Raw genomic sequence first — 15,116 nt, forward strand, 5'->3', positions numbered from 1 at the left:
AGATTTTTTTAAAGAGAGTTTTTGTCAGCTAATGAAAAGATTACTTTTGCATTTAGTTTCTAGGTGAAACTAATAGTATGTAAATTACATTTGAGCTATTAAGTATAGAAGCATTTAGTATTCAAGATTGATTTGTTACTATTTCCTTGGCTGGAGACCAATTTTAAAAAGACAGTTATTGGCTCTGAAACCTGTTAGCCCAGAAATTAGTTTCCTTCCATTTTATGTAAAGAAATGAAAAAAAAAAAAAAGAAAAAAGAAAGGAAGGAAAAGAAAAGAAGAAGAAAAACACTATTTTCCAACTCAACATCTCCCTTAACTTCTTTCTCAAAATGTCTCTATAAAAAAAAAAAAGTGTCTTTATAACAGACATATTAGAGCTGTCCTTATAATAAGCAAACATAAAAAGTTCAATTTGTATTGTATCTTGCATCTTGTTTAATTTGTATTGTATCTTTTATACTTACTACACATACATACATACTCACATGGGACCTGATGGCTTCACTGCTGAATTTTACCAAACACTTAAAGAAGAATTAATACCAATCTTACTCAAACTATTCTGAAAAACAGAAAAGGAAGGAATACTTCCAAACTTATCTGATGAGGCCAACATTACCTTGATACAAAATCAGACAAAGACACATCAAAAAAAGAAAACTACAGGCCAATACTAGCAAACCAAGTTCAACAACACATTAAATAAAGATAATTCATCATGACCAAGTGAGATTTATCCCAGGGATGCAAGGATGGTTCAAAGATACACAAGTCAATCAATGTGATATATCATACTGACAGAATGAAAGATAAAAACACTATGATCATTTCAATTGATGCTGAAATAGCATTGGATAAAATTCAACATTCTTTCATGATAAAAACCCTCAAAAAACTGGGTATAGAAGGAACATACTTCAACACACTAAAAGCCATATATGACAAGCCCACAGCTATTATCATACTGAATGGGGAAAAACTGAAAGCCTTTCCTCTAAGATCTGAAACAAGACAAGGATGTCCACTTTCAACCAGTTATTCAATATAGTACTGGAAGTCCTACCTAGAGCAATCGGACAAGAGAAAGCAATAGGCCAGGCACAGTGGCTCACGCCTGTAATCCTAGCATTTCGGAAGGCAGAGGTGGTAAAATGGCTTGAACCCAGGAGTTTGCGACCAGCTTGGGCAACACAGTGAGACCCCATCTCTATTAAAAAAAAAAAAAAAAAAAAAAAGAGAGAGAGAGAAAGTAATACATGACACACAAATTGGAAAGGAAGAAGTATGCAGATAGATAATCTTATCTTTGGAAAAACCTAAAGACTCCACCAAAAAAACTATTAGAACTGAAAAATTCAATAAAGTTGCAGAATTCAAAATCAACATACAAAAGTCAGTAGCATTTTTATTTGCCAACAGTGAACAATCTGAAAAAGAAATCAAGAAAGTAAACCCATTTACAGTAGTTACAAATAAAATAAAATACCTAGGAATTAATCAAATAACTAAAAGATCTTTACAATGAAAACTATAAAACACTGGTATAAGAAATTAAACAGCACACAAATAAAGGAAAGATATTCCATATTCATGGACTGGAAGAATCAATATTGTTAAAACGTCCATACTACCCAAAGCAATCTACAGATTCAGTGCAATCCCTATCAAAATACCAATGCTATTCTTCACAGAAATAGAAAAAATAATCCTAAAATTCATATGGAACTACAAAAGACCCAGAATAGCAAAGCCACCCTAAGCAAAAAGAACAAAACTGGAATAACATTACCTGACTTCAAATTATACCACAAAGCTATTATAACCAAAACAGCATAGTACTGACATAAAAACAGACACATAGATCAATGGAACAGAGTAGAGAACTCGGAAATAAACCCATACATCTACAGTGAACTCATTTTTGACAAAGGTGCCAAGAACATACATTGGAGAAAAGACAATCTCTTAATACATACAAATATAAAAGCTCCTTCCTTTGGATATTCAAAATAATATGAAGTCAAACTTAAATCTAAATTTTGATAAGATTTCACCTGGTCTAATCTTAACAAGGGATAATTATAGCCTTAGTCTTTAAGTACATTTGAAACTCCCAAATGCAGTACATTCTATTTTTAATACTTCCTTAAGTAGGAGAAAATGACCCATTCTTGCTCAGTCACATTTTCCAATGTTTCTCTTAATGCTGGCAATCAAAAAGTTTTTCTTAGCTTCTACCTTAAATCTCTTCTATGTCAATTCACAATGTTCTCTCATAACTTCTCTCTAAAGAAATTACAGAATAACTAGTCACCATTCTTCTACCATATCTTCACATATTATTCATTTATTTTTCTGGTATTCTTCTCAAATTAATCAAAAGTTTATATCCTAGTTCTATTTCTTTGAGCCTTATGCCATACCGTTCCCTTTCTTTGCTACCAGAGAAGTCAACGTAGACTATCCACAACAAAACAAAAGATCCTTCTCTGTGCTTCACAGGTTCTCCATTACGAAATGGTGAAATAATGCCTAACGATTGCCTCTATCACAAGACAAACAGAAAAAAGATATGCTTAAATCCATAACGACGGCCGGGCACGGTTGCTCATGCCTGTAATCCCAGCACTTTGGGAGGCTGAGGCGGGCGGATCATGAGGTCAGGAGATGGAGCCCATCCTGGCTAACACGGTGAAACTCCATCTCTACTAAAAATATAAAAAATTAGCCGGGCATGGAGGCAGGTGCCTGTAGTCCCAGCTACTCGGGAGGCTGAGGCAGGAGAATGGCGTGAACCTGGGAAGCGGAACTTGCAGTGAGCCGAGATCGTGCCACTACACTCCAGCCTGGGCCACAGAGCAAGACTCCGTCTCAAAAAAAAAAAAAAAAAAATTCCATAACGGCATAAGTGTCTATGCTAAATAATCATAAATAATTGAGTCACCAAAAACTGCTCAGAGGCAAAATACAGAACAGTAACATAAAGATATATTTTCAGGCTGGGCAGTGGCTCAGGCCTGTAATCCCAGCACTTTGAGAGGCCGAGGTGGATAGATCATGAAGTCAGGAGATTGAGACCATCCTGGCTAACATGGTGAAACCCCATCTCTAAAATACTAAAAATACAAAAAAATACAAAAAAATTAGCCGGGCATGGTGACACACGCCTGCAGTCCCAGCTACTTGGGAGGCTGAGGCAGGAGAATCGCTTGAACCCGGAAGGAGGAGGTTGCAGTGAGCCGAGATGGCGCCACTGCACTCCAGCTTGGGCAACAGAGCGAGGCTCTGTCTCAAAAAAAAAAAAAAAAGATATATTTTCATAAATGTATTTGAAATTGGGAAAAACACTTTACGCCCATTCCTTTATCTTCTACCTCAAAGCAGAGCCCCACAAATGAAATCAGTAACTCAACTTACCTCCTCTTCTCCCTGGCTTCCACAGAGGAATCTGTTCCAGTAATGGAGAGCACAGGAGTAGCTGTAACCCCATTGGCAGTGCTAGGCAGAGGGCGATTGGTGATCACACAGAGCGGGGTGCTAGAAGAGACATTGTCTGCTGTTTTCTCTGCTGTCGAGTTGGCCTGGGATTTGTGAGGAGTTCTGAAATTTAAAAAGATACATGCAGAAAGGAAATGGTTAGGCATGCTATACAACAAAGCACTGGCACAGAGACAGAAGGATTAAAGAGTGGTTCATCTAGGAAATCTTGCTCTGATTTTGTTTGTTGGTTTCTTAATTTTGAGCTCTTACAGCTTGGAATAGTATAATTACATGTTTAGTCTGACATCCTTTGCCTGAGGAGTTACATTTTATGAGACCTGTATGTGTATGTATGTGCCTGAGATTTTAACAAAAATCATTAGCTATGGCACAAGGCAAGATAGTGACATATGCAAGAGTGTTTTAAATGACTTTAAAACCAGTAGCACCTGCTCTCCACACATGCACACGGAGACAGGGCCTCTCTACACAAGAAAAAGACATTAAAGTCACTTACAATATTAGTCTCCACCTGTTCCTTAATTCTTGGCAGTGGGAGTCTTTGTGGTAGTCCTCAGCCTAGATTTGATGACCATCTTCCTAGATTATCCAGAGACAACTGATACTCTACAGTCTCAGTATGCTTAGTTCTCCCTCACCTAGTTCAGCAACTGCTCTCTTTCCATTTAACCAAATGCCTAATTGTCTATATTCACAACTGCAAAAGTGAGAAATTGAAACAAAAACCAAACCGGATTCTATAAGTATCCTTAACCACAGACTTTTCAACAGACTTTTCAACAGCAAGCTGTATAATTAAACTCATTTACATGAAAACAAGATCTTTGTTTCTTAACAAAGAGTTGGGAGCAACCATTGGCTCTCCACCCAAAAAGCTATCATTTGTGATGTAACAGCTGTTGCTGGGGTAACAGAGGTCCAAAACTAATACAGAGATGGAGAAAGCAATGAAAAGCACAAATATTAAAAATCTATTTTTTTCACCTACTCACAATTATTAGCAGAAATGTTGACGGGTAGCTCTTAAGCTTACTTCCAAATAATCACATTACAAGCTTGAAAAAAAAAATAAAAATATAAAAATCTAAATATGGTACCTAGATACAAACATAAAAGCAGAATATTTTAAAAGATAGATGTAATATCTAAAAAACACATGCTACTTCTCCAGAAGCAATTAATGACTAAGAAAAAGGTGAAATTTTATAGTCCTTTTTAATAAAAAGAGGCAAAAAATTCCTCAGACTTACAAGATACGAATCTATAGGAAGTACTAATAAAATTAGCTAGACACACAGCTATAAAAAGTTACACTTAACCAAACCTTACCTGAAGTTCTTTTTAGGTTAATAACATGTTTCGGTCTCACTGTAATTTCTTATGCTATTGAAATGCCAAGGATTTTATTTTACTAAATTACATAATAGGACTTTTACTATTATTTTGAAATGCAGTGTAATTTTACAAGTAGATTGTTAGAATAAGAACAGCCCTAGAGCAGAGATCAGAGGATATGCAATGGAGTAGAATAAATATGGGCTTTGGAAACACAACATTTGCTTAAATGTAGACTCTCTGATCTCTTCTTCATTGATAAAATAGAGATAGTGGCACCTTAAAATACAGGGTTCTTCTAATGATTAAATAAAATAATGTCTGCAGGACACCTAAAATAGTACCCAGAATAAAATATAAACTCAGCAGAAACAAACAGTGGCAAAATAGATAAGAGCTTTGAAATGTACAAATCTGAGTTCAAATCCTATCTCAGTTCCTCACTAGCTGTGTGACCTTGGGCAGATGATTAACCTTTTGGTCTGAGTTTCCTCATCTATAAAATAATACTTCATATAATAGGGGGCACATTATAAGAGAATAGATAATATATGTATGCATGAGACAGCTAGTTGTCTAACCCATATCCATTGTCCCTTTCTTCTTTATGAACTGAATCCCTATATCATTGAGGGCAGCAATATACCTAGTTAAAAGTCCACACTTCTCAAAGTCTCCTGGCCACTAGAGGTATCCAATGAGATATATGCAGACAACTAGTACTTCTGGGAAAATTCTCAGTTCAGAAGCATTCTTTCTTTGTCCGCTTCCTTCTTTCCTCTTCCTTCTTCCCTAGAGTACAGCCATGATAGCTAGAGCTCCTGCAGTTATTCTGGACCATGAGGCAACCCATGGAAATGGCAGCCATGATGCAAGAACTGTGGAGCAGAAAGAACCTGGATCCTTTAATGACTGTGGAGCTACTAAGCCAGCTCTGCATATTTCTGGACTTTCTTAAGTGCAAGAAAAAAAAAAAAAACCTTTATCTTATTTAAGTCACTACTATTTAGACTTATCATTACATATGAGCAAACTAAATCCCAATATAATACCTAACCAAATGCCTGTCACATAATGGGGTCCAACAAATGGCAGCTGTAATTATTTTCCCTCAGTTGCAGCTCTTAATAGTTATAGTAATAGCAATATAGTATTATTATATAATATATAATATTATATATGTAAAATATAGTAATACGGCCGGGTGCAGTGGCTCTCGCCTGTAATCCTAGCACTTTGGGAGGCTGAGGTGGGCGGATCATGAGGTCAGGAGATAGAGATCATCCTCATCCTGGATAACACAGTGAAACCCCGTCTCTACTAAAAATACAAAAAATTAGCCAGGTATGGTGGCACATGCCTGTAGTCCCAGCTACTCAGAAGGCTGAGGCAGGAGAATTGCTCGAGCCCGGGAGGTGAAGGTTGCAGTCAGCCAAGATGGCACCACTGCACTCCAGCCTGGGTGACAGAGCGAGACTCCATCTCAAAAAAAAAAAAAAAAATACATATATATATATATATAGTAATATAATATAGTAATAATAACCTCTCTATGTTTGTTTCTTCATCTATGGTGATAATAGTTAACATGTCTATGCAACTGGATTATTATAAGGACCTAATAAATTTACCCATAATTATACAGTATTATTAATAATCCATCATAAACCCTTCCCTCCTGGCTGAATTAATGATCACCGCTTATTTTAGGGAAAGAAATCTAGTAAACTGACAAATACCAATCAAGCACCATCACTGGTGTTCCTGCAACAACACTATCATTAAGATTTTTTCATTTTCTTTATCAGTTATAGACACAGACCCAAAAAAAGGAGACCCTTTGCCACCACACATAAAGGATTAAAAGCCACAATTAAAACTACAGCTAAAGTCCTAATGTACTTTCACAATAGCATTCTACCATGCTATCCCTTAGATGAACTAGAAACCAAGAAGATATTGCCCCCAGAACACAGTTTAGACAAACACAAATCTGTCCCTTCTCACAATGTTTCCAGCAAAATACTCTCGCTGGCTGGGAGTTTTCAGAAGGTTATCATAGGCTTTTGGAAAATGAGTTAGCTTTCTTTCTGATTTGGGTTTGCATGCCATTTAAAAGACTAAATACAAGAGATTCCTATTATAATTACTGGAAAATAGAAGTAAAATATGAAAATATTTTCAATATTTAATTTACCACAATAGTATGATCCTTAAATTGTAATCACAACTGGTTAGGTTGTTGAGGGATGAAATCAGTCATATTAAGCTGATGTCCAAACACCAAGTACAATTATACATACCCTTTGATTATTCAATATGCAACTGTTGACTGGTTAATACAAGACAAAGCAAAAGCATTTTCATTAAATTCAGACATTTTCTCAGGAATTCTAACTTGCTTTTATAGTAATAAAGTCTCTTTGGTTCAAATTTCATATGTGTTTTCAGAGCCATTAACTTTGATGAATGCAACTCAAATGGCTTCAAGAAGCCTTACCTGCCATGATGTACAGATGCAGTAGTGTTTGCACTGATTGGTGCAGGGCAAGAAGAGGCAGGTTGCCACTGGCTGCCCCGAGAGGTAGATGAACCAATGGTAATGGGTGAGGTAGCAGGAGATGAATTGCGATTGGCTGAAATGTAGGGACTTGTGGGGTCACTACTTCTACCAAATGAAGCACTGCAAAACAGCACACAGTCACTTTCTTCAGGACATGCTGCTCACCCACCATTTCCCAGCACCACCTTCCCACCCAGATTGTGCACTTGAAACGAATATAGACCAAAGAAAGGGTATGACAACTGGGAAGTGAAGTGATCAACTCCAGCTAGAGCTGAGTCACTGACAGCAAGCAGGCAATCATCCAAAAGAATGAAGGAATCATCACTCTTTGAAGGATGGTCTTTTTGGTCAATCATCCAAAAGAGTGAAGGAACGTGGAGGAAGAGAGATGAACTGAATGAGGGAAAGCAGGAAAGTAGAATATATGATAAGAGGAGAGGCTAAGAAAGGGAATAATAGGAAAAAGGATAATTTTATTAGAAAAAAATAATTCCCAACAAACCCAAGGCAAATAATCATGCAACCCCAAATGTCTACCTGATACAGAATTAGCACTGCAAAAGCAAAAGTAAGACCAGAGAATTTGGAGAGGTTGTGGAGCAGACATTTAAAATTCAAAAGTGGAAAAGAGTAAAGAAGCTCTGTGAAAAAAAATGACTTTGAGAACTGCAGTTATTCAACCTAAAGCAAAATTGTCTCTGGGAGGATTTAAAGTTTTAAGTCTAGAAAGTAATACTGTATGAGCAATAAAGGGCAACTTGTATTTGTTTCAATTGAAGACAGGTAAGAACCATCTCAATTGCAGGAAAAAATTATTTGGATTCAAATTTCAAAAATACTTCTTGACTATAATAGAAATGAGACACTTGAGGAGACAACCAAAAAAAGCTATAAAGCCTTCCTTGGAAAAGAGGTATTTTAATATGGGCCATATGAAAGGAATTTCTGCCTATACACAAGAGATGAACTCTCATTCTCATTTTCAAAGATGAAAATGGAATGTATATGAAGGTTTGGCATAGCTGGGAAATGACAAATTTCTCCTTACACTTGCTCTTTTAAATGGTGATGGCATATGATTCTATCCTTTTAAAAAGATCATAAGATAGGTTTTTATAAAATCAAAAAATGCTTTAGGGTTACAGGAGAAAAGCTTTGGAAATCCAAGATATGAAGCAAGTTGTACATCTTTTCCTCAAAAAGTGCTCATATCATTAAGCATGCTTTTGATCCTAAATAGAGGCAGCCTGGCCCTTCACTGTTCACCATAACTTTGCCAAACTACATCTATCAAATCAAATGCCTCTCAACCCATTTGCTGATTATTTGGATCACAAAAATCAACAACCTCACCACAGAATAACTCCATGCCTGGAAATTAAATGGCAGCTTTCTCTCTTCCCTTGATCTAGAACATTATTTTCTTAGAAAAGTTTTCTTGATCTTGGATTCAACTATAATGAATAATAATGCATCCAGGAAGACCAAGGCCTTAGCCATTAAGACAAATAGGTGATAGCCTCATAAAACAAGAAACACCTCTTTTGTGTAATAAAGCATCAGTGAGATCATCAAACTTTCATACTTCCAAAGTTGAGCCCTTTCTTATAGAATGTAACTACAGAACTGAAGAACATTAAAAGGCAACAGTGACTGTTTGTTTTCTAGCTATTTCCCATGTTTCAACAATAACTAGTTGACAAGTCTTTCTGTCAAGTGGAAATAAGTGTTGATTCCAAAGAGTTAATGTGCTCATCTAGTCTAGGACAGGGCCTGTTTCTAAGGTAGCCAACCAATCATCTAAAAAACCTAATGATGAAGGCTATGGTGTGAGGAGACAGTGGGAGTGGTTAAGTGGAAGTGAAGAAAGAATTCAAAGTAAGCAATAAAAACAGATTCTTCCACATTAGCAGCAGAGTTCAAATTAAAATATTAAGTATTTTTGTAGCTTAATGGCTCTGGCAAAGGTGCTTGGTTTGCTGGCTAGTATGTGGCAAAGAAAATAATTGCAGAAAAGGGAATACAGATGAGAAAAGAAGGAAACCCATGTACCTTCTCTGCACCAAACTTGCGAGTTTCACATCTTGATGGATCTGAGGACCATTAAAGTCATAAGAAAAAAAACAACTCAAGTCCCTAAATTAACAGGCTTCAGTATGAAACTTCTTTAATGCAATAGAAAACTATCCCCATTTCCCACCCCTCACCATTTTATAGTGTCCCTCCCTTCCTCCCCCCAAAAATAGCACATGGGATGAGAACTACTCTGTTTCAGAATAAGGAGAACCAGCTACTGGACAAGGATAACTTAAATTCAGTCTTGCCCAGAGATTACTGAAAGTCACTTCTGATTGAAATTTTAATAGGACAGAGAGGATAAAGACAGCTCTGTAGTGAGAATCTGAAATTAGCTTACTTTAATTCAATTATTAAGACAATAAATTTTAAATTATTCGAGATGTTAATTCTAAGAAACCTGAAAGTAATTCATTTTGATTCATTTCTGTGGTGTTAATTGGACATAAAAAGGCATGCAATCATTACCCATTTCCCATGGCCAGAGTGAAAGAAACATCTCCCACCCACTTTGAGCCTGGTACCTTTTCAAGTAAGTTGATACATAGGTGGAGGGAGCAATTGTCTGTGGGGTTTCATTTCCCTTTGCTTCATCCCTCCACAGCTGCCGGGTATAGGAGCCACTCCTTACTAGATTAACAGCTGATTCTCTGTAGAAGCATGAAAGGAAAACAAAACACGATTCCTACCACCAGTTTTTGTCCATGATACAATGCAAATAGAGAGAGAAGAGCCAGACAGGCAAACTATAACGTGGCTAATAGACACATTCTTCAGGTGATTGTTTTATATACCAGTTTTCTGTACAGAAGAGAAGTACTACTGACTGCTTTCTTTTATCAACTTTGAACCAATTAATTTCAACAGGTACCAAATTCCTCATGTCAAAGGTCTCTAACCCTTTTGTAATAAGAAGTCACTTTTGATCCTCACTTAAAAAGTGCTTTGCAGCTAGGCATAGTGACTCACATCTATAATTCCAGCACTTTGGGAGGCCGAGGCAGGCAGATCACTTGAGGTCAGGAGTTTGAGACCAGCCTGGCCAACATGGCGAAACCCCATCTCTACTAAAAATACAAAAAAATTAGCCAGGCATGGTGGCACATGCCTGTACTTGGGAGGCTGAGGCACGAGAATTGCTTGAACCCAGGAGGCAGAGGCTGCAATGAGCCAAGATCGTGCCACTGCACTCCAGCCTGGGCGACAGAGTGAGACTCTGTCTCAAAAAAAAAAATAAAGAAAAAAGTGTGTTGCAAGCAGTCTTAGTAGCAGGTGGCTTTTAAGTTAAGCAGAGAAGGAAATGATGGGGGAAGATGAAGAAGTCTGTTACCGAGAAAAAAGGTTACTACAGAAGGGGAAAGGGAAGGAAGACTTGCTGGAAGCCTCTTTAGCATTATAAATGAAAAGGTATCCAGGAAAGTGCTGTATTAGGATTTTTGATCCACAATTGATAACTCAGGGACTTTATTGCAAAACCTATGGGTTTCCATGCTTCACAAGGTTCTCTAGAACAATCCTTCTCAAACTTTAATGTATATTAATATTTGAATCACCTAGGGAATTTCGTTAGAATGCAGATTCTAATTCAGCAGATCTGGAGTAGGGCCTGAGATTCTGGAGTCCTAACATGCACCCAGGCCAGGAGCAGTGGCTCACACCTACAATCCCAGCACTTTGGGAGGGCAAGTCAGGAGGACTGCTTGAGGCCTGGAGTTTGAGACCACTCTAGGAAACATAGCAAAACCCTGCTTCTATTTAAAAAAATTTTTTTAAATAAAAATAAAATGTACCCGGGTGATGCCAATGCTGCTGGCTAAGGTTTGAGATCACATTTTGCCCCGAGATGCAGCAATACTTCAAAATCCCTATATTTATTTTAACTAATTAGGAAGACTTTAATTTTACCTTCTGACAAATTAGAAGTTGGTTAATTTAATTAAATAACATTATTTTAGTGTTTACTACGTGTTAGGCACTGTGCTAGGAACTAGGGGTCCTTGAGAAACCAGATAGACACAGACCCTACCTTTACAGAGCCTGCTGGTAGAATAAAACTAATGCATGTGTGGAAAAATCAGGGAAGACTTCCTAAAGAAGGTAATGTCTAACCTGGAGTTAGAATTTGAAGAATAAAGAACTAGCAAAGCAAGGATATAAGAATTAAGCGGTGTTCTAAGCAGAAGGAACAAACAATTCATAATGTGGTAAGGACACCTGAGGGAAAAATGCAGAAGAGTAATGCCCAGGAGATGACTATGTCCAGTAGACCTAAGAGGATGAGGACCATCTTTTGGCTGGTTTTAGGATTACCTGTTCTCCTTTTCTTCAATATCACTTGTGCTGTTGAGCTTCCGGGGTGCTAGTGAACTAATATAGCTTTTGTTTTCTCTCTCCTGTAAAATAAAAACAAGTAAAGCACAAGAAAGGTACAATACTGGCACAGCATAAAACATTTTGAGTAAAAAAGCACAACTTAATATACCTATATAATCTTATTTCTGGATCCAACACTAATTCTATTTTGAGTGGTATTTACAAAAGGTCAGCTTTCAAAAGCTTATTCCTAACTTTCTTCCATTAAAAAACAGTATGAAGAGAAATAATTCTCATGGGAAAGTCAGGATGAGCAAATAAAGAAAACAGCAGCACAAATTACACAAAGCAGCACCTCTGTCAAGAGAGGAGGAAAGCCTTTGTAGAGCCACAAACAGAAAGCTCCACTCTAATATTCTTGATGAAATAAGATTTATGTAGTCCCCAATAGTCGCCAGGACATCTTTTCCTTGAAATACAGCTTCCTTAGGAATATGTACAATAGTATGCTGCAGAGTTAATTCAACCAATATGCCTCATCTCTTTCAGTAGTCTTCAGAGATATAAAGCAAGAGGACTGTAATTACAAGGAAGATGTGATCCCAGAGAAAAGCACTAAGAGAGTCCTATAAAATCGGGAACTAAAAAGTGAAGAAAATAAAAATTTACTAATCTTAAATGAATACACAAACTATTTGTGAAGTTAGCCTAACCATATTTTCCATATTAATGAAAAAATGACAAGTTAAAATTTTTTTTTCTAAGTACTAATTTGCCTGAGCTTAATTTGGATTCAAAGCCCAGAGAACCTCTTAGGCCATACTGAATTTTTTTTTTTTTTTTTTTTTTTTGCAGGGTAGGCGGCTTTGTTTCACTGTGGCGGGAAGGGAGCCTAGACAGAGTGGGGCAAGCCAGGCAGGAGGGGCTGCCCCCAAGCCTGTTGAGGAGAAACTGAGGCCGGCCCCAGTGGAGACCTAGCCCAGCAGGAGAAGGGGAGTGGGGGGGGAAACTGGGTCTGAAGGAATGAGGTCCCCCTCTCTCTGTGCATTCCTCCTAGAGGGCCTCAGTCCCTCCTGCTGGCTGGGCTGCACAACGTCCAATCCTTGCTGCCTCCAACTTGGAGGAGGGGGCCGGACCAGGAAGGGCAGTGGACAGGGAGCCTGGGGGAGTTAGGGAGCGCAGGGCAGGGTCCATGGTGTGCAGACGGGGTGGCGGCCACCTGGTTGGTCAGTTTCTGGCAGGAATGACCACAGAGAGCACCACACCCTCCAAGGCAACAGCAGTTGCCCCAAACAGCCACTTCCATGGGCTGGACCAGGCACCCTTGCCAGGGCACTTGGCAGGCAGCCGGCTGGGGTTGCCCAGCATTTTCCAGTACAGGGCAGTCTCTGTGCTCTGCTGTGTCACGTCCTTCTTCACCAGCTTCGAGAGCTCTGCGTGGATCATCTTGTTGGAAGGTTCCAGCTTCAGGGCTGCCCTCAGGATGGAGATGGCCTCACTGTACTCGCCCTGCTGGGCCAGTATCTTGCCCTTGTGGAGGACAGCCTTGATGTTGTCTGGACGGTGCTCCAACGAGGCTGCAGGAGCGCAGGGCTGAGCAGTAGTGGTCGAGCTTCAGCTGCGAGGCAGCCAAGTTGTTCAGACACTTCACCTTCAACTACGGGAGCTGCTCCTCCTCTTCGAACATCATGTCCACTTTGGCGCTGGAGGTGATGGCCTTGATGGCAAGATTATAGGAGTTGGCAGCCAGGATGAAGTCCGCCCTCTGGCAGTGGGCACTGCCGCACTCCCGCTTCTGGTTGGCCAGGGCCATGCGCTCCTGCCCTGTGAGCATCTCCAGGTCAGGCCAGTCCACGGCCATCTTTGGGGTCACCTCCAGGCACAGGGCCATGTGCGGGGATGTATGGGCTCCTGCCCTGGGGGCTGTAGCAGTGCATGGAGTCAGCAGTGACCAAGGCCGTCTCCCCCACATCCACGAGTTAGACACTGATCCAGGGCCTGGATGACATCACAGTCGCTCAAGGTGAACACCAGCTCCGGCTCCTCCTGCACCCACATGCTGTTCTCTCACGACATCTGCAAATGCACAGTAACCACCTGGCCCTTGACTGGGCGGCTCAAACCCGGCGGCCCTGGGACAAGCGTCTTCTTCCTCAACAGCTGCTTCCGGGGCCAGGGACGGGGCGGGCTCAGGCTCCATGGCAGCGAGGAACTCTCGAGCCAAGGCCCCAGGCTGTTCAGCCTCTTCCACCGGGGGCTGTCCCATGCCCACCCTCCAGCGGTGGCAGCTCTCTCAGGTCATCTTCCTCCTCCTCTTCCTCCTCGCCCTCTGCATCCTCGACCCCATCCAGCACCTCAAAGTCCTCAAGCGGTGAGACCCTGGCAGGAGGCGGGGGCAGAGGGCTTACAGGGTTCAGTACACGATGCCATGCTGCTGGGGTGACGAGAATTGGCCCTCTGGCTCCAGGACCCCTGCCTGGGGTCCTGTGCCCCCCTCCGCCATATTGAAATTTTATGTTTCTGATCCATTTTTTGCTTTTTCCAAAAGGAAAAGTTATTTTTAAAGCTTTTTTTTTCTTTTTTGGCCAAGCAAACAATAGCAAGCAAATAGCTACTTGATTAAACTATCAGTGTGCCTCTCTCCCTTTAAAGACTTTGCATTTCCAAAATCAACTTAAGGACTAGGAAATATTTTCATTTGTTCCTAAGATTGAATTTTCATGGGAAAAAAAAAACTGCCTTGGAATTCCCCCATACCCTCCCAAATTGCACCTTATCTTTGTTGTCTAGTAGAGCAGAAATCCGAGGGCTTGAAGAGGAGCGGTAGATGGGAGAGCCTCGGTCCCTTATAGGTTCCCTGGAATTGGCCACCTCACTCAGCATGTTGTGGCTGCCAGTTTTTCTCAGTCCCAATCTCCAAGAAGAAGGAGATTCATCTTTGGGCTCTTCTGGCTTGTTAAAAAGGCCGGAAGAGAACTATGAGAGAAGCAAATAAAAGAAATGAAAAATAAAGGCTCTGATGATTCTTAGCCTATTTGCCTTTTCCACACTTAACTAAGTTCAGCGAGGCAACATAAGGTAGCTAAGAAGAACAAATACATGGCAGTCTTTCTGCCAATGTTCCCTCCCTCACCCGGCAAACGCTAATAACCTCTCCAGGCTCTTTCTTCCTAAGCCAAAAATAGCCTCGGATTCTTCACACAGTGCTCCTACCTGACAGAGTTGTTCTGAGAAATTTGCTATCTCTGTGCAATTAATAATGACCTGGAACACCAGGAGATTGTATTCTAGTAATATACCTTCTTCTAACTCACCGTGGAAC

At 39.8% G+C, this 15,116-nt stretch overlaps 1 protein-coding gene and 1 pseudogene across 21 annotated transcripts in view; both read right to left on the minus strand.

Moving 5' to 3' along the window:
* PPP1R12B (protein phosphatase 1 regulatory subunit 12B) overlaps positions 1-15,116 on the minus strand; it is a 241,733-nt gene that overhangs the window by 136,874 nt on the left and 89,743 nt on the right. For 16 of the 21 annotated variants that reach the window (XR_008649666.2, XR_008649667.2, XR_008649668.2 and 13 more), the window contains exons 10-14: positions 14,567-14,770; positions 11,792-11,874; positions 10,006-10,131; positions 7,340-7,522; positions 3,421-3,603 (exon numbers count right to left, since the gene is read on the minus strand). Coding sequence is in view for 11 of the 21 variants with exons in the window: in XM_063613251.1 (XP_063469321.1) it covers positions 3,421-3,603; positions 7,340-7,522; positions 10,006-10,131; positions 11,792-11,874; positions 14,567-14,770 (779 nt within the window). In the remaining 10 variants the exon portion in view is untranslated. Of the gene's footprint in view, positions 1-3,420; positions 3,604-4,496; positions 4,560-7,339; positions 7,523-9,457; positions 9,499-10,005; positions 10,132-11,791; positions 11,875-14,566; positions 14,771-15,116 lie in introns of those variants that run through there. The other 5 variants (XM_063613252.1, XM_055234530.2, XR_008649677.2 and 2 more) reach the window with 4 other exon arrangements.
* Positions 11,882-14,495, minus strand: LOC129458588 (peptidyl-prolyl cis-trans isomerase FKBP8-like; annotated as a pseudogene).

This window comes from Symphalangus syndactylus, chromosome 19 (assembly GCF_028878055.3).
Source record: "Symphalangus syndactylus isolate Jambi chromosome 19, NHGRI_mSymSyn1-v2.1_pri, whole genome shotgun sequence".
Taxonomy (NCBI): domain Eukaryota; kingdom Metazoa; phylum Chordata; class Mammalia; order Primates; family Hylobatidae; genus Symphalangus; species Symphalangus syndactylus.